Raw genomic sequence first — 22,784 nt, forward strand, 5'->3', positions numbered from 1 at the left:
AAGCTTCACTTACGGTAACGTTTCCAGATTTGCTAGCCGACCATATGGTTCTATCACTAACCTCAGGACTATTGCAAATAGGAATAGATTTAATGGACTAAGTTATGTCAGAACTAACACAACTATCAATCTTATTAGAATCCCAATTTCTGGACATAAGATCCAAGTAGGAACTTACAGTCTCATGAGGCAAGTTAAAAGTGTCAAGGTTGTATAATGAAGCAATTAACTCATTGATGAACCACTTATCTCTCCAAAAATAAACCTCAGTACCATCTCCTATTGCCCACCTAAAAAAATTCCTAATGGCATCTCGACCGCCTATAATACTTCTCTAACATTTTGAGGATCTGTTCTTAACTTCAGTATTCCAAAAATCATGCTCTTTGTAGTACTTTTCTTTTAAAAGCCTAGTCACGATACTATCTGGCTCAGAAAAAAATTTCCACGCCATTTTCACTAGCACAAATAAATTGCTAATTTCAAGGTCTCTAACATTCACACCTCCTAGGTCTTTAGTCATAGAAACAGTAGACCAATTCACATTATGCATAGTCTTCCTATCCTTATCACCTCCCCAAAAGAAATTCCTCATACATTTATCAAGTTTACTTAACAGAATTTTGGGAAGCTTAACTACATACATGACATGGTAAGACACATGATCAATACAGGCACTTAACAAGGTAAATCTACCAGCTGTGCTAAGATTCTTATGCTTCCATCCCTGCATTCTATTACACATTTTATCAACAATATCAGCATATGTTTTTTCACTAATCCTTCTAAATTGAAGTGGAATACCTAAGTACTTACCAGGACTATTGGCCACTCGAGCCTGAATAGTATTAGCCATACCTTTGGTAAAACTTCTACCCAGTTTGGCAGAAGTTAGCAAAGTGGACTTGTTGACATTGATTATTTAACCTGTCCAAGACCAAAATTTATCCAACAAAGCTCTAAGATTAAGAGCATTCTTATAATTTTCCTGAAGAAAATTAATACCGTCATCATCAAATAAGGCATAGGGCCACCTGTAGCAATTCTGAATCCCGAAATTGACATACTATCAATGCCTGCATTAAGGAGTCTGGTCAATGTTTCCAAACAAAGGATAAATAAAAGGGGGATAAAGGATCCCCATGTCTAAGACCATTTGCAGGTGTGAAACTCGTACTTGGAGATCCATTAATGAGCACTTGAAAAGATACAGAAGAAATGCAATTCATAATCCAACAAAGTTACGATCAAACCCATTGCATATTAAGATTCTTTCAACAAGGCCCCATCTTATCCTATCGTAAGCCTTATCAAAATCGAGTTTTAAGGCCATCCATCCTTTCTCACCCGTCTTATATTTGAGAGAATGAATGATCTCATTACAGATAACAGCAGAATCAAATAATGACCTACGTGGAATAAAAGCATGTTGATTATGAGACACAATTTTACCAATCAAAGGCCTGATTCTATTGATAACGATCTTAGTAATTATCTTCATGCTAAAATTACATAAGCTAATAGGCCTATATTCTTATATGCAATTAGGATTACTAACTTTTGGAATTAAAGCAATGTAGGTTTTATTGAGTCTAGCATCCAAAGTACCAGTAGAAAAAATAATTATGACTAGAGCAATGACACTGGAACCTAAATACTTCTAATACTTACTATATAAAACACCTTGGAGGCCATCTGGTCCTGGGGCTTTAAGAAATCCCATTTAACGAATAGGCAGCTTGATCTCATCGACGCCAACATCTCTAGTAAGCTGAGCATTTTCATCAGTGGTAATAACAGGAGGAAACAAAGCATTTATCTCATTGTCAAGAACTTCAGTACTGAAGGAATTAAACAAGTCACTAAAGTGACCTTCAATATGAGACTCAATATCATGTGCAAAATTAATCCATTCCCCTCTTTTATTTTTAAGCATCACTATATAGTTTCTTTTTCTTCTAATCATAGTCGAAGTATGAAAAAAATCTCCTATTATGGTCTCCCTCTTTTAGCCAAGAAACTCTGGATTTTTGCTTCCAAAAAGTCTCTTCAAGTCTATGAAGTCTTAGATACTCAATAAGACAATTAGTCATATTATTCCTATCATCATCTGAGGGGCAATTATCAAACTCATAAGATTTTCATGGGCCTTCGTCAATTTTCCTAAACAGATTTCCAAACACATGCTTATTTCAATTCTTAGACTCCACCTGAACCCTAGTAACATTACCTAAGAACTGACTACTAGAAAAACTAGAGTTATTTTGAGACCAACATTTTTCAACAACAAACTCATATCTAGGGTCTTCTGTCCAAATGGCTTCAAGTCTAAAAGGTCTAGTTTTATATCTACTCTTAGTTTCTAGATCAACAACCAGAACACGATGGTCAGAATTGTATTAAGGAAGATGATATACCTGAGCTTTGTGAAACCTGTTTTTCCATCCAGTATTTTCCACAACTCTGTCAATACTTTCCTTGATGTTAGCAGCACCAACTCTCTTGTTTTTCCAAGTGAATCTTGGACCATTCGCACCAAGATCAATAATCCCACACTTATTCAAAATCTCATTCAGTTCAGAGACTTGACTATAAGTTGGGATTTTACCCCTACCTTCTCATGGCTGCTACTAATGGTATTCAAATCTCCATCCAATCAGCATTAAGAATGTCAGAAATGGTACTAATCTCATCCCACATCCTTCCCCTACTAACTTATTAGTAATACCATAAACAGGGGATAAAATCCATGGCTGCTGGAATTTAGCAATTACCACAGCATGAACTGCCCATCTAGATTTCCTGATAGCCTAAATATCAATCTCATTATTATTCCAAAGAATACAAAGACCCCCTGAAAACCCTTGAGGATCCACAATGATATATGAGAAAACCCCAGCTTGCTCACAATCTCAGAGATACTGTCCTTTAGAACTCTGGTTTCCATTAAGGCAACAATAAAAGGATTGTGCCTCTTAATCAACTTCTTCATGACCCTGACAAAGGAAGGTCTATCAATACCTCTACAATTCCATGACATAATATTCATATTAAATTCAGATGGGAGACACAAACTAGTATCGAGCATATAGGGCTTCACGGGCCTTTAAAACTCCCTCAAACTCTCTGCATCCTGTTGATCCATCATCATCAATGGGATGAGCCTCGCTTTGAACATCCTCTGATTGTTGACATCCAAATCCAACTGGGTAGTAATATGCATCTCGAACTGCCAGAGACCTTTTGGGATTTTTATTAGGTTCGGAGTTTCCACAAGTGGTGCCACGACTACCTCCGTAACTGTTGCTTCTGACCATTTCTTTGAGTCGCATTCTGCCTCTTCCCTCCCTTATCTTATGAACTCTATTGGATATTTATGTTCCAATTGGACTTTGAAAGTATGACTGGCCTCAAGATTCTGTTGGCCTGCTCCAAAAATCCATTCAGGTTCACCTGTGCTGGGTTGTGAACTAGATCCGGCGTTAAGGCTCTGAGTTGGTTTCTTAGATCCGCCACTTCCTCTCTCAACTGAAGTATTTGTTCCTCCTCCAAAAGTTGCTTCATTATTATCTCAATTATGTCCTCCTCCATTGCATTTATCTCCACTTGAGCTCTGTGCACTAACAAATCCCTCACTCCCATTCCTCCACTAAGGGTTGAATTGACTCTTATGAAAGATGTTCAGAACTTCCAATTGGTGCTCCATTGATAGATTTCTTAGAAGGTAAATTGATACCACTTTCTCTGTTACCATTACTATTTATCTTCATGAAATCATTATTTCCATTCCTCTTTACATGCTCAATATTAATTCCCTTCTTTCCTTTATCTATAACTCCCACTAAATTAGTGGACGTTTCCTTTTCATGCAAAAAATTGTGCCTTCTATTAATATTGGAACACTATAACTGAAAGCTCTTACCACTCATTTGACTTGCACTTAGTGAATAATTATTTCTCTCCTTAATTATTCAGACCGTACTTCATGAACTTAAACTTTGATGGAGCTGTGAGGAACTACAAGTTCACTGCCGCAATTGTTGTCAAAAATTCGGAAGTTTCAAGTTGCGACATCTAAAACCATCAACCAAAGTGACCCTCTTGTGGTCGAGACTCATGGGGCTTTCCCATCCCTCAATCTAGCAAAACGAGAATGCAGTATGATAATGTCATTATAGAGGGAGTCCATCTTCAATTGATTCACATACTAACCAAGAAAGTTATATGGTTTCTTGGAGGATACGAAGATTGGTTGAATAAATTAATGCATACGCTCAGTTGTTCAATTCAACAAAGTTTTCTCATATCGAACGAGATGTTAATTCTCTAGTATATAATCTTACAAAATACCCGACGTATCCATGATATGAATCTATAATGGACTTCTCCAATAACCCCTTTTTTCTTTTCTTAATTAGTAATCTAGTTCTGTCTGTTTTGTTTTAGTTTCTTTTGTTGTTTGTTTATTCTCTTCTGAATATTAAAAAACAAAAGTGATTGGTTATTCGACCTAATCTATTTCCTTTGGTTGTTATTTAAAAAAAAAAATCTCAGAATTAATCATCGATTTCTTGTATGTGCTTAGTGCAATTGGTAATAAAAAAGAGAATTACAACATATGAGTTGGCAAACGGGTAATAAACTATATGGTCAGTGTTTTCTTGATTTCCGACTTTCAAAGATAAACACATCGATCTTAATTTATTTTTTTGGATAGCCACAACAAAACAACAAGAGAGGAAACCAAGGAAGAAGCAAACCTAGTTATACGATCTTGTATTGAGAGCATCTCCAATGCAAAGGGTCAAGGTCATCTTAGGTGGAGGTCTTATTAACACTTTTTTTGTGGGTCATTGCTAAATGACAAAAAAATAAAGATAAAAATTATCAGCTAAAGTTCATCTCCAATCCCAAAGGTCTTTACCCCTATTTAGCAACATCATCTTTTTATAAGACCTTAACCCTTGCATCGGAGATAAAAATCGAAAATGATATGTTGATCGAATGAAAATATCGATGTTTGTCCTGCGTGTAAAAACAAATGGGACCCATATATGCCCATTACCAATTCAAATGTTGATAAGCTTGGATCTCTTCCGTTGACTTTCCTGTCGGGACTTTCTGCGGGAAATAATATCGATAAGTCTAGCACTTCCCGATAAAAATTTGGTGGAAAAAGTTTTAAATCATAGGTGCCATGCAATTTAAAGATCTTAACCACTGCAAATATTTTGGGTGACGCACAAGGGATTTAGAGGATTCAGCACCATGTGGGTGTAATTTGACCTAGCATCAGCGATATGACCGGGAATTTTTATTTGGGGGGTGAAACATTATATGTCATGGATATCAACTTAACTTTTGCTTTAAGAAAAGAAAAGAAAAAAAACTAATCCCATTTTACGAAAATGAAATAATGAGAAGTACATGGTCAACGTGTATGAAGTTTGACATTGTCACATTGTTCTTGCAATAAAAAGAAAAGAAAAACGGTGTAACTCATCCCATTTACGAAAATGAAAAATGATAAGTATAGGATTAAAGGCGCATGAAGTCGGACATTGTTACATTATTCTTGCAGAAAATAACAATAACTTGATTTATTTTTTTCTCTTTTTTCTTTTTGAGTATATATGATTTTGTGTTAAACCATTAATAAGTTATTAACTGTAATGAAAGCCCAAACATTGCATTATTTTGTTGCTTTATTTTTTACGTATCGTCTTCTTAGTTCTTATGTTATTAATGGTGACAAATCTTAAAATACATTATAGTTAGGGAATAAATATAACAGATGTCATCACTTATTACTCTAACATGCACAAATTTAATATATTTTGTAATCCAACAAAAATCATATGTAATATTTTTAGAAACAAAAAATAACTAAGAAAACCTGGGGGGGATTGGGCGACCTTCGATCGCTTAGTGAAATCAATATTATGACTTCGACATACAAATTTGTGCCCCTAATTTAAAATTTCTAGCCCTGATCATGCTTTTCGTATTATATAGTATAACGTAATTGTGTGTTGTTCAGTTAGATATACTATTAACTATAAGATGAATAGATTTAATCCAATGCTTTGTGATTTAAGAGAAAACCACGTGTTGTGCACCTTTCTCACTCTAAGTATTTTATTGCATTTATTTTCATCGTAGTTGAGACAAATAAAATTGAGAATTCATGGAGAAATTTATCCCCCAAAATGTAAATTCCCGGTCCAGTCGCCTTCGATGAATGCCCGAAATATTATATCTCTAATTATAAAAATATGAAGGACAAAAAATGAATGTTGTTTATTAAAAAAGGGGAATAAAAAACGTGGGCTATTTTTATTTACTGGACTAACGTGAGTATAAACATGTGTTTGTGTTTATTTATTTTGAAATATTAATAGACCAAATGTAAGTCGCCCATTCATGACGTGAATGCATGATCGAAACCTAAATTTTAATTTCAAGAAAGCCAAAAAAAGAGGAGGGGGGGGGGATTATGCAGTTGCTCCTGCTCTATCCAATACTTTCGATTTTTCATGCATAAAATTGTTAACCAAGCAATTCACGCTAGTTGACTAACGTTATTTTTTTTTTAAAAGACGATTTTACTACTCATGGACAAAAAAAGTTTTGCAACTTAAGTTTTTCAAAATCTTTATTAGCGCTATATGTCATAAACTTGATTGTTGTAACATTATTTCTCTAATTTTATAAACTCTCTTAACAACACTCCTAACATAAATCAACCAAGTAAATTAAAAATCCAGTGTAACAAAGTCATTAAGTCACTCATGACCTGTGAGTTTTTAAGAAAGGGAAAATAAAGGTTAATCATTGTCCAACTACGATTAGGATGCTTTAAAACAAAAACAAAAAAACTACGATTAGGTTAGGTCATACTTCGTACCAAATTCTATTTTCATGACCTTAACCTTTCCATGGTTGGATAAATCATAATTTTATTTTAGTATCAATCAAAAAATACTTATCGTATTAGATTTTCATTTCACTCAATCGATTTACAGATAAAGTCTTGTTACTGAAGTTTATAAATTTAGAAAAGAATATTGCAACAATCAATTTATGGCAACCATTCAGATGATGGTGTCGATCAAGATTTTAAAAAACTTAAGTTAAAAAACGTGTTTTCTTTGTGGAAGGAAAGAAAACATCGGCTTAAAAAAGTTTTCAAAGTTAACCAATCTGCGCATTAATCAGATTTTAGATGGAAAAGTGAAAGTAGAGGAAAATTTAAATTTATTGGATATAGCATGGGAAACTGCAAGTTCAATTAGTTAAGTAGGGGGAACTGCATATACATACTCTTTCATATAAATATTAATTTTAAAAGATAAAAACAATAAGTAATATTTGGTAGCAAAAGAATGTGGGTGAATGAGCTTTTCTCTTGTAACTGATGGGATAATCTTAATGTACACATAGGTTATAATTTACTTTCTCCGAAAACTACAATAACTCAAATCACTTTTTACACATAGGCTATATTTCAAGATGTTCTATATATGAGCCTCCTCAAATAAGACTTATTTCAGCACCAATAAGCTACCCTGCTTTCGTCGCTACATAGCATGTTGTGCGAGATCATGCGTCGTTGCATTAGCATTATAAATCCAATTATTATAAGTTGGGAGAATGTAGATTATGATGAAAACCCAGGAAACAAACATTATAAATCAAAAATCTTTTGATTCTAAAAATACCTATGTTACCATTACAACAACAATACCAAGGTTTATTTTTAACGAATTTTAGGATATTTTCCTGAGGTTTTCAAGCTTCCAAAACACTAACGAAGACAAGGTATTGCACATTATCAAGAAATTGAAGTAAATAATACATTAATCAACACAAATGATCAATTTAGGGCAGAAAAGATTGGTACCGACAATTGAATTCAAGAGAAGAAACCCCTTCCCTTGTGTGTAATACAAATTTCTAGTCAAAATAGGAGAAATTTTTTGATGGGGGCAAAATCAGAAGGGTCCATGGGGGACCAATAAGAAGCTAGCATTTTTCTTTCCTTTTTTTTTCGATAGATTCCAACGAATTTGAGTTTTGATTTTATCCTCCCATATTACCCTTCTCCTAACCAAAAACAAATCTGTCTAAAAAATAACAACTAGCCTGAATTAACGTAAATAATGCGTTGAGCCATTTTCTCAACCGTAGATTAGAATTACAGTCCATATTGAACAGAGGAAATCTCTCTCATATCAAAGAAAAAATATAAGCCAGCGACCAATTCTCATTCATTTGACATCTAATTCACAATCGCTTATCTGCTTGATTCATCTCCGTCGCTAGAAAATTTTGTTCTTTTTGTATGGTGGTTAAAAACTCCAAGAATCTTATGATACACACAAACTTTTTGCGTAGTAAACTACCATAGTAGTAATTGCTACAAAAATTTCAAATGGCAGTATGGCACTGCGAGCTTATTCCCATTGTCATCCATGATACCTAGTGGTAACTGACTAATAGCTTGTTACTCCTGTCTCTCTAATTTAAAAAGAACACTAACAATACAATGTTGATACAGTGCTAATAGTGGAATCAACTAGTATGGGGTATTAGAAGAAACCATGGACTTGGCGCATCTGATGTATTCAGAATATGGGTCACAACAGCCACATAAGCTTAAAGTGACTACTAATTAGTGCATTACTCCCGTAGCTTTATCCCCTTCTCTTTTCTTGTGTGCATCATAACATGCATGAATGTATGGACGCTTATTAGTTGCAGTGAAGAATACTTAATAGTTCAAGCTACCTATATCATCAGCCTATGCCGAATTCAATTGTTCCTTTCAGAGTTTTTGGTCCGTTATGAATTTCTGTTCAAAGATGGAGATATCAATAAGTACAAAGAGTGCAGAGATAGTCCAACATACTTAAGCGACGACGGAAGATCCTCGGGTCTTTGAGATCCTTTTGGAGGGTTGCCAATGAATATCACCAGCATCAACTCCACAGAGATTGGCAGGAAAAATTCATCGTTTATCAGCGAGTGAATCCTATGTCCCTTAATTCACTGCCCGTGGTTTCCCTTGTCTACTCTTAACAATAGCCTATTATCTTTTCAACCATATTTGATTCTGCTCGGACCTTATGGACCAGAACGTCCCCTCAACTCTTCTGCAATATTGCTTCAGTGAAGCATCCATCATTATTCACGAGTGGTAAAGCAGCAAAATTGAATAGTTAACAGTTTCACTTATTACAAAATCGAGTAAGATGATTTGTTAGATTACTCATCAAAGATTAATTAACCTTATCGTAAATTATAGGAAAAAGGAATTTCGGTTTTAAAAGTTTAAAATATTTGATAAGAGAAAAGGATTTTTGATTATCATTACGATCGGATCATATTTTTTCCTCCCTTTAATAGTCAGTTTTGGTTGACGTTAATTTAGGTTAACTGTTATTTTGTAGATAATATAAGAAGATTTGTCTTTGGTTTGGAGAAGGGTAATATGGGTGGATAAAATCAAAACTTAAACTCGTTGGAATCTATCAAAAAAAAAGGAAAGAAAAATGCTAGCTCTTGTTGGTCTCCCATGACCCCTTCGGATTTTGCCCCCATCAAAAAATATCTCGTCAAAATAGAGGGTGGGTTTTCGCAGGGATTTATGTTTGAAAAAAAATTTCTTCCTTGCTCACGGTGGTGGTGAAGCAGTAATAGAAATGGAGAAAGAAGAAAACAGTGGTGGTCAAGCAGAGATAGAAAAGGTGGAAATAAGGAGGTCGTGGTGTTAAAATTGGATGGATACGGAGTCATGTATAAACATAGTTTAGGTTATTGTGTAACGTTCAAAGAATATTTTTTTAAAGCGATAATAATCGACAACGGCTCGTAAATACGCAGAAAATAGAGTCAATCAAGCTCAGTATTCAATGATGGGTCTCAAAGCATAGCAAGCTTTTCGTTTCGAACCAGAGAGGCAGTGGTTTATAAACTCTGAATAGTTGTTTGGTAGAGGATATAATAGTAAGAAAAAAATCATATTGAAGAATTAATTACAGTTTGTATTGGTAAAAAATCATCTCTTTGAAATATCTAATGTGTATCTACATGGAAATCTCTAAACAAATGTTGATAGGTCCTATGTATAAGCATGTATTGTTAGTGTATGCATAGAATAGGTGTTTCATATATTAGTTAAAGTTTAAATGATATGGAATTGGAATATGTTATGGCATATATGTATTCCTCATGTGGAGTATATGGTGTTGATATACACATATTAGCATTAATAATGGATGTTGTGGTTGTACATGGAGTATTACTTCCCCATATTCCTCATTATCATCCTCCTAAACACATTAACTGCTAACTTTATATTATTGCAACGGGACCTGGAATATTAGATATGATGTATTTTCTTTTATGCGTGTGGTTTATGTTATGATATATATATATATATATTGGTAGCGATGATGGGTGTTGCGGTTATACATGGCATGTTCCTCCTTCGACCTCTTTTTTCTCCAACAATAACTGCAAAGTTTATTCCATTAGAAAAAAAAAGATTAAGATTCCATCAAATCAAGACTCAAAGTTTAGTAAATCAATGTGATGCATTATCTTTATGCGTTTTTTAATAAACTTTACCGGCACTTAGTAAATGAAGAGTAATTTTTTTATTGTTATTTACTCATGACACTCTTTACTCTCGGAATTAATGTATATTTCATATGTATATTATCTCAATTTTGTCTCGTTAATCATCAAGGTCGTAAAAGCGTTTTTTAATAATCTAAATTATAGTATCAATCACTATGAAGTTCGTAAATGATATTCTCTCGTATTACTGCGTAATAATTATTATTATAAACTAATTCGTGATCACTGAATGGGTTGTTCCCTGACTCGTTATGCTCAAAAACAGATCCCAAATCAAACCATCTTCCCATGTTCCTCTCAGCTACAATCTCTTATGTTGCCTTATTTTGTTCCTTGTCTTCATTATTTCAGAAATCCTTGATCTCAACACACAAAATCCCTTCTTTTCATATTCTGTGACAACAAAATTTCAATTTAATCATCGTTGTTTGACATAGGTAATCTAAGATATAAACATAAGTAAGTATAATATGGTCACAAGTTAAATTTGTTGAGGAATTAATTATATACAGACGTTAGGTAGATAAATGGAACGACTAAAGTGGTTCATTGATAAATTTTAACATAAAGAGGTTTCAGTTGGAAATCTATAATGGAGTAATTTTGAGATTTTGTATTGGTTGAACTATGTGAGGCATGCAGTAGCATAAGTAAGCTAATGGATGCATTCGGAGGTGAACACACTAGGGGGCATGTGGGGTCGCATGCCCCCATAATATTTTCAAATTCTATTGTTACGTATGTAATGTCAAATATTATTCTTTTAAAACTAATCCACTTTCCCGCACAAGTCTTTATGATATCCGCATAAACAAAAAATCACCCTAACATTAAGGATTACAAATGCATTTGAATTCTTACTTACCGAAAAAAAATGATTCCTTAATTGTTTCCTAAATTTGTTTTGAGTTATATATTGATTTTTGTACAATCTTATTAATAACATTTTTTTTCTTCTCAATTAGCAATTGCATTTAACTGAAATTAGGGTTGTTATAAAATTAGGATTTTATGATATACCAAGTGATTTCGTTGTATTTCACATTGTATTAAAATTGGTGTATTGATTAAATTCATTGTTTTTCACATATACTTTCACATTCAAATAGTAATGCAGTTATCTAGATTCCACCTATTTTCCACCAATACTTTCCCTATTTGCCACCATATTAATAACCACCCCTAGTTATCATATTTACCACCCATTATGTATTTTCGTATATCCCAAATGCCAGTTTTTGACTTTTTATTTACACCTAACAATACCACCACAATAACTAAACCAAAAAATAACCCTAAATTCTAAAATAATCTTCTTCACCGTCGCTATCCCCGACCACCTTCTTCAACACCATCTCTGTACACTTTTCACCACCATCACTAACATGTTGTTTAGCTTTTGGTGCTCTTTTTTGACTTTGTATTAAAAATATACCTCCAAAGAACGCTGGAAATGTTTAAGTGTATACACGTCTGATGGTTTAAGTTCTAGTCGAATTTTTCACTAATCCATAGTTAACGTATGTAGTCATCCAAATCTGGACGATTCATGGATTTGTTTTTCCTTTTTGTTTTTGTTTTGATTTTTGTTCTAATCTCACATGATCATTACTACTTCCATCATTTACCATCATCATTAATATATTTTCATTGGATTTATTTTGCAGTGGCCGAATTAAGTAAGCTTTAGGTGTTACTAAAAGAGGAAAAAAAGGAATTTACGGCCAATAAACAATTCTCTTAGTTAAAATTTGTGGTTAGTATAACAATGAAATCCAAGTAAATATCTTATTTGTTTTGTCTTTTGGTTGGGATGTAGAAGAAGTACCACCTGCCGATTTCAATTCTGGAATTTTATGCAATATTGGTTTGTGGTTCTTGACAAATTTAGTGATAAAGCTAAAGAAACGATAAATTTAAAATGATGGTGTACTAATTAGAAAAACAATTCTAATTTAAAGTTAATATTTTATTAATGGGTTTTTGTAATGAAAAAGAAGACGACTAAGAGCGACGATAATTATAGTCAAATTTAATTTAACTTTTGTAGGTGGTAATTAGAAAAAAATATAATTAAACAGTATCTTTACTTCAGAAATTCTGATAAGGGTGGAAAATAGGAAAAGCATGGGTGACAAATAGGTGGAATCATTATCTATCAAATAATCAAAGTTAATATGTCTATGTGAATGTTTTCATGATGACTTAACTTTAATGACCGTTTAAGACATTGCATCATGAGTTGCACTTCCATATCCATGCATATTCACAAAACATATAATAGATGATGCAAGTAGTGTATGGATAAGAGTTAATTTGAAATTTTGTCCGCAGGAAGTAGCTACTATCTAATGCAACTAAATAATTTGTTCAAGTTAAATGTTGTTTTTAGATTTTGAGTTCACCTCTAGCGATGTATATGATTTATCGTTAGTACATTCTTGTTGTTGATTTTCAAGAATAAAGTATGCCCCATTAAAATTTTGTTTTATACCATGAAAAGTTATCGACGAAGGACAAGCTTTGTTGAAGGGTTACGAATGTGGATAAGGTGTGCCGCTTTTATGAAGGAGAAGATGAAATAAGTGCCTATTTATTTTTATGATTTTTGGCGAAGAAAGAGAATTTGAGATTATTTTGTTAAAGGATACAAGTTCAATTGGAATAACGATAGTAATATTGTCATAACGATAAAAGCTTGGAGTCACGATTCGGGTGATGAAAGACTTAACCGCATATGGAACAACTCACCTGCTGTAATATGGTTGTGCATATGGAAAGAAAGAAACCCTAGAATTTTCAATCACAAAAAGAAAAATTTGGAAAGTACAATAGTGCGTTTGGATACCAGAAGCAAAAGCATTTTGCTTCGCACAAAATTAACATTTTTGCTTATAGAAGTTATTCTGAAACTGTGTACCCAAACTAATTTTTGACCTTTTTACTTCCAGAAACCAAAAAGAAACTTCTGGGTGTGTATCCAAACAACCTATTAGAGATATTGAGATTCAAACTTATTTTTGGACAAGTCAAACCGCCTATTAGTGATAGCTTATGGGACTCGAATTTCTATCGGCTGCTTTGAGTTGGATATGAGACGATTGGTGTACGTTTTTTGATTAATTTTATTATTACTCCATTCTTTGTTGTTGTTTTTATTCTTTTGGGTGGCGGATTCCAAACTCGGTTATAATTTTTTGTATACTTTTTGTAAGTTGGTTGTATTTATCAGGTAGGTTGAGGTACCAGTTAAGTACCTCGTTCTGTATGAATCCATTTCTATTTACCGATCCAAAAGAAAAAAATGGATGCATTGCGCTAGTGTGTAGATACATCTAACTAGATCGTCTTATTGACGAATACGAACTGATACAAGGATAGAGACAAATAAACGGTCACAGATATGATGTGGTCGGGCCACATATTTCAAGTATGTGGCCCCTCTTAGTTTTGTGACACCTATTACAACAAAAAACCTGCCTTTCCAAATCCCCTTCAACCTTTCACTTTTTGAGAAAAAGTAGGTAGTTAAGAAAAAAAGTTAGTTACACTTTTAGGTAGTTAACTGCTTTTGGAATTTATTTTCTTTTTAATAAGAGGTGTCACAAAACTAAGAGGGGCCACACATTTCAAGCATGTGGCCCGACCACATCGTAGCAGCACCCCAGATAAACCACGATGTACCAAGTCTTCGGTGCCATTTGAGGCTCTCTAGCAACTGCCGTCCCCTGCCATTCTTCGAAATGCCCCATCATTCCATTTTTCTCTTCATTAGACTCTAGGGGTTTTAACTTTAAACCTTGTATCCTGCCCTGATTCCTTCTTTGTGATACGAATCTGAAGTGAAGTGCTTCTTTCTCTACACCAAGGTTTGTCATCTCTCGATCTCCCCTCTTTCTCTGTCAGTTTCATTCTATGTATGCCCCTTTCAATATCGATTTCCCTGAAAATGAGTTTCTGGTTGTACTTGAATCTGAAGAAAAAGTAGTATTTGTTATTGTAGGGTTTTCTAATTTCTGATTGTTAAGAACCCTAATTAAGATACGGTCGAATATTCGTATGAACTTATTTTGATTAGAGAGCATGATTTAGGGTTTTGTAAAACATTGTTATGATATAGTTAGGGTTTATAAAAGGTAGTATTTTTAACAGCAATTTGAAACAAATTTGAGTGGTTTTCTCTGATGTGGGTATTTAGTATCTGGGTATAGAGTGATATATAACAGTGTTGTGTACTTACTTTTTCTAAGTTTGTGTAAGTTGCATTGAGAGACTATTGAGTGATACCGGCAAGGGTTGGAATTTGGCAAAATAGTATACAACCCACATGATAGGTGTCTAGAATTAGCTATGAAGCGATATACATCTGCGAAGCATTCATTTACAATAGCATTTCTTGTTAGACTTGTATGTTTTGGTCATGATAACGAATTTCAAGTACATTTGTACTTATAATGTGATACAGTGAATCAATGGACTCAAGTCATACTGCTTAGGATCATTACTTGAGTGGTCAAAAATCTTAAACAGTGTCATGTTTACTTCACCAGATGCCACTTCTACATTTCCTCTGGTCAAAGATCTAATCGTTTGGACAAACAGGAAAATAGAGCCAATAGAATGCTTTGTCAGACCTAATTAATACATACACATGCCTGTTATACTACCTTTTATCTAGTTGAGTATTTTCCTCGTGTCACTCAGTCTGTCCTTTGAGCGAGCTTTCACAAATCTCCCCCTTCTTTTAATGCCAACAAGCAAACTGAAAATTGCTAAGCTTTTTTCGTCTCTCACACGTATTTTTGGTGTACCTCCGTACTTTTCGTACCAAACGTATCTTTCACCAAACAGGGGCTTTTACGTCTTCCGTTGGGTTGTCTTCACCTCGAACCACAGCCGTTCAATACGACTACTCTATAAACAGAAAGCACCTCTTAAGTCTTTACATACACAGACCAACCGTTTGTTTTCTTTCTCTTCCATCCTCTTTTTTTTTCTCGTCGATCTTCTCCCGGCAGTATCGAATGATTAATTCGACTCGATTTTGATCCCATCTTCTCCCCCAAATCGAGTTTCGACTGATTTCATTTTCTCCCCCAAACTTTTTCTGGGGAAGCAACAAATCAGTTGATAATTATAATCACCACCCAAATCGAGTTCCAATTTCAGTTCACTAATTCATCACCATTATCATCAGGTTAGTGTTCACTGTGGAAAAATTACATTGCTTCATTTTTTTAGTTAATGAAACAAGAAACTTTGTTAATTATGTATACGAAATCGAGGTCATTGAGATTGATACTTTGCTTCCCATTTGTAACGACGAAACTTAGCTATAATTGCTGATGTTGTTGAACGATCAAAATAGAGTTTTTGTTGTTTCAAAAAATTGTTTTCATTATTTGGGGAAATCAAAATATGTTTTTTTAGGTCACTCAAAATACGTTTTTTTAGGTCACTCATAGATTCATTATTAGGTTTAAAATTTGTGGTTCCTGATGATAGGGGAACTTTTAGGGGGATTGTGGAATTGTGTTGGTTATTTTGAAATTTTAATCACTGAAGTAGTAGCTCAGAGATTAACAGTTTCAATTATTTTAATTAATCTGAATTTTTATGAATTATTTCAAGAAATTAACAGAAGCTGAGTAGTATTCTAGGTGGCTGCTATCAAAATTATAAAAAGTTATGGGTTCGAAGTAATAAAGATTATGTTTATTCCTTGGAGTGTCTCGCCAATGTGATTTTTCTCTGCCTTTTCCATTCTATTTTATGTTCTTATTCTTATTGGAATTTATTGTTCGTTTGTTGTAACATGTTTATGAAGTTGGGAATTCAGGGAGAACAATTTGATGTTTAGATGGAAATTACTAAATTGGTTTTCTTTTTTAGAAATTGGATGTACAAGGATTGACATGGTTTCTACCAGAACATTCTTTTTTATAAGAAGCAGTTGTAACAATGAGGAAACAAAACATTCCCAGAGCAGTTCTTATTGATTATTATCAAGGTCAAAATTCAGCTGTAGTTCGTACTCTCGCTTTGTGTTGTGACGTCATTATGTACACCGATCAAGAACTATATTATTCACTAATAACAACTTGACATTACACACTGTATTAATATAGTGATATTAATGTCTCATATCTATAAAGACATTATCACACTGTATAAACCACTACTCGAATCCTCATTAGGAGGAGGTGGAGAAGGCAAGAGTAGTTGCAATCTTTTGATTCCGGGTACTCATCAGTGGGACACACCAAGGTCGTACTGCTCAGTACGGTTTGGTGCTTTTGGATGTCTGACATACTATACGAGCAAAACCTACTAGCATCACACGTCTGTGTAGGGCCTTAGCATTTTTCTTTGGATGATTTTGGGTTCTTAAACCAAGGTTGTTTGAAATGGGATCTCTAATTGCTCATTTATATGTGATGGATCTGGGTCATTTCTACTTAGATTCATTTAGAATTTTTTGGTTTTTAAATTCCATTTTCATGATTAATTCCTATAAAACAATAGGAAGCGCTGGAGAAGCTTACAATATTTTTGTTTGTTTATTAGTTAATCCTCAACAGAACAATTGTTATTCAAGGTATCGAAACTTCTTCGTATATCTGTTATTTGTATTGTGCAGAGGATTTGTTAGCATTTGCTTTTTTGTTTTAAATACGCTGCTCATTTAGGGATGAGTTTTGCCATATGGCATTGCTGAAATTCAGTGCATATGAAGATACACCCTGCTAATTTTTTTGCACCTGCATATTATATATATCTTTTAGGCCTAGCTTGGTAAATCATAACTGAATTGGTGGAATTGGTTTTGCGAAAATCGCAAATTCGAGTGGACACTAAGGTTTGCCGACGTGCAACACACGTGCTCACTACTTGTTCCTTTTAATTATGCAGAACTCCTGTGCTGCTTAACCATTAGGTAGGAAACAATGTGGTTTCCTGTCCATACTGTGTTGTTAGGGATACTTGCATTTTGGGTCTTACAGAAGTTGCTTAATTACAGATAGTTGACCTAACATTCTTTTTCGTGCTTTTATTTTGTTTACATTGTCCCATTGTCCAAATCTGTGTTGCTTAAGTCAGTATGTAATACAGATTAAACATTGTGATATGTATTCAGATCATTGTATACAGGTATAGGCTTATTTCTTTTGAGTGAGCTGTCCCAAATTCTTAATATGCTGTTTAATTGGATTCAGGTACCAGTTTTGTGGCTGTTGCTTCTGAAGGCTTGAGGCTACTAGAGTTGTTCTATAAATCTGAACAACATAAAAAATGACCATGGCTCTCTCCAGGAAGATTATAAAGTCACTTGGATCTTCTTCGTCATCTTTTTTTTCTCGCTTCGAGTCCTCCTCTAAATCTTCATTCCAATCTTCTTGCGGCATGGGTTATTCTTTTTGTCTCTACCTTTATTCAATGTTCAAAATTCTTATGTTTAATATCCTCACAGTTCTTTTTTTCTGTCCCTTTTAAACAGCACTCAGAGAATCTGCTTTTGATTCTTCACAAATTTGCAAGGTTTGGTATTCCTTACATTTCTGTCTTTCATTTATCCTTTCTAAAATCTAAAAAATTCATGACTTTTTAGGGTTTAAAGATTATCACCTTTTGTTCTGTATATTTATGTAGGGAATGATTTCTTCTTTTCTCGCGAATAGAAGGTTTTCTACTACCATTTCGACTCCTCAATCATGTGAGGGTCCTATTCCAGCTGAGTTGTTGACCAGTAAATCTGTGTTAACCTCAGATCACAAACAAGGTAAGAATAAAAATAAATTAAACCCGAAAGGTGCTTTTTATGAGTCAGTAACTTTGCAAAGAAAACTGGCGGTGTGCAAGTTCCTTGCAACCCTGAAGTTTTTCAGAAAAATGCAAAACTGTAGCATATTTCATGCCTGAAAGTTACAGAATTGACAATCTGATCTGTTTTTTCACTAGTACATTCGGGTCATTTTCCCATCAGAAACTGTAGCATATTTCTTGTTCAAGTTAGCGACAATATACAAACTAAAGAATAAATCTTTTCTATCTCATCAAAAATACATTTATGTTTTAGGGTTGTACCAGGATTGTTTATTTCCGGTGACAAATTTCCATAACGAAGAAAAGGGCTTCATGCGTCTGGCTGGTGATGTTTTCGATGTCCCAATCAGGAAAGATATTGTTCACCGTGTTGTGAAATGGCAGCTAGCAAATAGAAGACAGGTATTACTTTGTATTTGCACAATGTTAGGTCCAAAACCATATGACATAATCAGGTGTATTTTACAGTCATGTTTATGTAGCGTTGCTCTTTTCATCAACTTTTGCTCAGAGCTGGTTCCTATTTTGTTAATCTTTTTCATGTAAATATCTCCTCTCCTTTTGCTTGCATACTGGCACATGATAGACGTTTCTCCGTGATTACTCTCTAAGTCTGTTAGATAATTGTATTTTGCTATGATTCTTGTCTTGCAATGCCATGAATCTTTCCTATAGATTTGAACTGCTGATAGCTAAAAATGGAGATGTGGTGCCAATTCATGGGAATAACAGTGGAGTCACAGATTTTCCTCGGTGTATGCCAGTGTATTTTGGACTTACAGTCTGTAATCTTGTGCAGGGTACACATTCAACAAAAACTATTAGTGAAGTTAGTGGCACAGGGAGAAAACCATGGCCACAAAAGGGAACTGGGCGAGCAAGACATGGGTCATTACGTGGTCCACAGGTGATTAGAGTTCTGAAGTTATTTTTCACTGCCTGATGCTTATTTATCTCGTGTTATTAATGAAAGGGATACTTCAACAGTTTAGACATGGTGCTACTATGCATGGCCCCAAGCCACGAAGTTATGCAATGAAACTCCAAAAGAAAGTTAGGCGTCTTGGGCTGAAATGTGCCTTGTCAGCTCGTATGGCCGAAGGCAAGGCAAGTTATCTGTCTATTATGATTATTATTTTTATAATGTGTATGGATATGGATTCACACACCATTTTAAATTTAATCGTTGTGTTAGTCATATTAAAAATTAAATATGTGTTGAATTTAAATAAGCGCCGATTTGGTGTAACATACTCAATATCTACTTTTTGAGTAGGACGCACTTTTACCAGATTTCTTACAGAGCAAGTTGATCAGGGCCATATGGTAAAGATTTACTTACTTCAGGATATTATTACCAAATTAGATTAGCTGGCGTACAATATAGTCTCATCAAGCCTTGGAGTAGTTTTTGTTTAGTGCAAGATCCCGATGGTAATGAGCCAAGTATTGACTGAAATATGCATTTGTATCACACTCCCGAGATGATTCAACGGGAGGAAGGGTAGATAAGGACCTTACACTTTGTTTATTGGAAACTATCAAGTGTCAACTCCTACAAGTCTAATCAAAGTGCAGGCTTTTAGTCAACAAGATTTAGATTTTGAACATAAAATGAGTTAATGAGGTCAAAATCTTTCTGTGCTGAATCAGGAAGAGAAATGCTAGAGTTCCCAATTGATTGTTTATCTAGGTGCACCACTCTATAAATCTTAGTAAGAACTTGTTAAAATCTAGTTCCTTGTTGGTTGATATCATGTAGGAAACAGATTATGTTGCATATTACCATTATGAAGGGCAAAGAAACTGCCGTTAATGTCATTGTGCAAGTATGTACGATGTTTGTGCTCCTTGTATCCTGTAAATCCTCAGTTATCATATTCTCGGGTCCCTTTTTGTTTACGTAGTTTAACACAGATTTATCTTTGATGAACAGTTACTGGTATTTGATGATCTGGAAATTCCCACCCACAAAACTAAGCACATTGTTAACTGCGTCCAGCAAATGGAGAACAGCAAAAAAGTTCTAATTGTGGATGGAGGTCCCATAGATGAGAAGCTCAAGTTGGCTACTCAGAATCTTCACTATGTCAATGTACTCCCGTCCATTGTAAGTATTTACTACTGTTTCTAGTTTCTTGTGTTCATATTTTTTTTGGCTTCAGTTGCTAGATTTTCTTAAGTCGGCCAAACGAAGAAAATTCGTATTTCATATGAATCTAGAGGGTGCACGCCCATTCCACGCTAGTTGCTCACATCTATGATGGCGTGCATACAGACATCCTAGATTCCTGAAATGGTTAAACCCGTTTAGGTTAATGCCATGATCCAAGGGTGGAGGTCATGCCACGTATGTAGGTGGATTGGGTGTTTCTCCTATCGTTTCTCATGAATCTAGTCGCCCAAGCAAGCGGAACTATTATGTTTGAAATGAATCTTTGGTTTTTGAATATTTGGAGCCACTATTTTGTTCATTTGGTAATCAGTTGGTTATATTTGCAGGGTCTTAATGTGTACAGCATTTTGCAACATGATACTCTAGTGATGTCGCGTGATGCTGTTGATAGAATTGTAGAGAGAATGCACACACCAATCAACCGATAATGATGCATTCTGCTTTATGCCAATTGCGGTTCCTAAGTACTACATTTTGGAAATTGTTTTCACGTCCATCTGTAATAGCAAAAGGGGCGCAAAATTTTTTTCTCCAAATTGGTGGATTTGCTTCTTGTTGAGGGGCCCAATCCATAATAGTTGAACCGATGTTGTTTAATTTTTCAGTGTATGTAGGTGTAGGCATAGATGGAGAACAGCCTAGTGTAGATGGAGATCACAACACTTTAAAAACCTTTACTGTTTAAACAGTCCTTCTATTATAAAGTAGGTCAGCCTTTTTGTAATTCAGGGTATTCAACAAATAAAATTCACTGTTCTATATTGAAATCTTGGATTTGCCATAGCTAGGCTTTTGTAGAGCTAGTGCAAAGGTCCGCATGGAGGGGAACAACAAAAGAACTACAGTTAGCATAGTTATCTATGAAAAGTCAGCTGAAGCAACTTTTTAAACATTATCTTGTGTGATTGGAATATTTATTTATTTGAAGGAATTGGAAAAAATTATGAAATAGGCATATATTGTAGACCATAGTCAAAGACAAATGGTGGACTCTAATTCAGCAAAGAGATGGGTGCAATGGACTGTAATTAAGCAAAGCAGGCCATTGGGCAGGTAAACATATATTCTTGTAATCAATCTCTTAAGATTTGGTTATAAAATGACCATCACGCACTGAATCTTCTGAGAAGTAAAATTGCCTAGAGCAATTACTATTCAGAATCTCATAGTCTTTAAGGCAATGCGCACTTTAAATACTGAAAGAATTCCACACGAAAGAGAGCCAAGGTAGGCACTTATTTTTCTTCTAAGCTCAAGTTTAAGACTTAAGATCAAAGCAATCCTTTTCTTTACTGATCCATATATACAAAAAAAATCTTAAGCCACCAAACTGCAACCTAGGTGGTAAAGGTTGCAGCTCTGGCATGTGTGGTTGTACATCTTTGATAAGAGAGTGCTGTATGGCAGGGCTAAATTATCATTGCCTTTGTATCAAAAAAAGAAGAAGAAAAAAAATGATCACGAAAGAGTTTTGCGGAAACTATATAGTCTCGAATTCGATCCCAACTTATGAATCAATTAGCATTCCAACTAAAGGTTAGTACTATGCACGAGTGGTTGTGGGATTCTTTTATGCTAGTTTTGCTAGATATAATGTAGCTCGTAATGAGGTTGATATTGTTGGCTGTAAATTTAATAAATATCGATTATTTTTTTATACTAATCTTTGGTGTTGTTCTGTTTTACTCTTGCAGACGGTTTGCCGAGGCAGGTAGATTCTTGTATTCTCTTGTTGATGGATTCTGAAGGCAAATGGAATTGTCATTACCAGGTTCAGTAGTGTATAGACATGGGAAACCATAACAAGAACTCACAAGTTGGAGACAATCTAGATGACTGAAGGACCAAGGTCATGTAGTCTTAGGAGTGTCACCAACTTCTCAAGGAATGGAGATGTAGGTTCCCCAAGAAGATCACTGGTACCAGTTGAAGCGAATTCTACAAGAGTTGACGATAATGTTGAAGAAGGTGCAGGTGAATCAAGTATAACGATCCAGAAGGTAATGATGAAGTTCGTTTGCCAAGGGTTTTATTCAAGGTAAATTATGTGCATCTATACCTGGAAGTGGCGCGGAGGTTGATTTATGGAGTCTGGTTTTTCATTCCAATCTTGCTAAAAAATCGACCAAAAAATTCAAAA

At 34.6% G+C, this 22,784-nt stretch overlaps 1 protein-coding gene across 2 annotated transcripts; it reads left to right on the forward strand.

The window, feature by feature from the left end:
- Positions 1-14,355: 14,355 nt before the first annotated feature.
- LOC113303589 (50S ribosomal protein L4-like) lies at positions 14,356-21,405 on the forward strand. Of its 2 annotated transcripts, none has more exons than XM_026552634.1 (9): positions 14,356-14,513; positions 17,862-18,052; positions 18,143-18,183; positions 18,295-18,424; positions 18,722-18,870; positions 19,268-19,375; positions 19,456-19,575; positions 20,405-20,578; positions 20,971-21,405. In XM_026552634.1, the coding sequence occupies exons 2-9, from the start codon at positions 17,938-17,940 to the stop codon at positions 21,070-21,072; spliced, it is 939 nt and encodes a 312-aa protein (XP_026408419.1). In that variant the 5' UTR covers positions 14,356-14,513; positions 17,862-17,937; the 3' UTR covers positions 21,073-21,405. The 2 variants fall into 2 exon arrangements, with proteins under 2 accessions (XP_026408419.1, XP_026408420.1); XM_026552635.1 differs by having other exon boundaries at positions 17,862-18,046.
- Positions 21,406-22,784: the final 1,379 nt, after the last annotated feature.

This window comes from Papaver somniferum, chromosome 8, assembly GCF_003573695.1.
Source record: "Papaver somniferum cultivar HN1 chromosome 8, ASM357369v1, whole genome shotgun sequence".
Taxonomy (NCBI): Eukaryota; Viridiplantae; Streptophyta; class Magnoliopsida; order Ranunculales; family Papaveraceae; genus Papaver; species Papaver somniferum.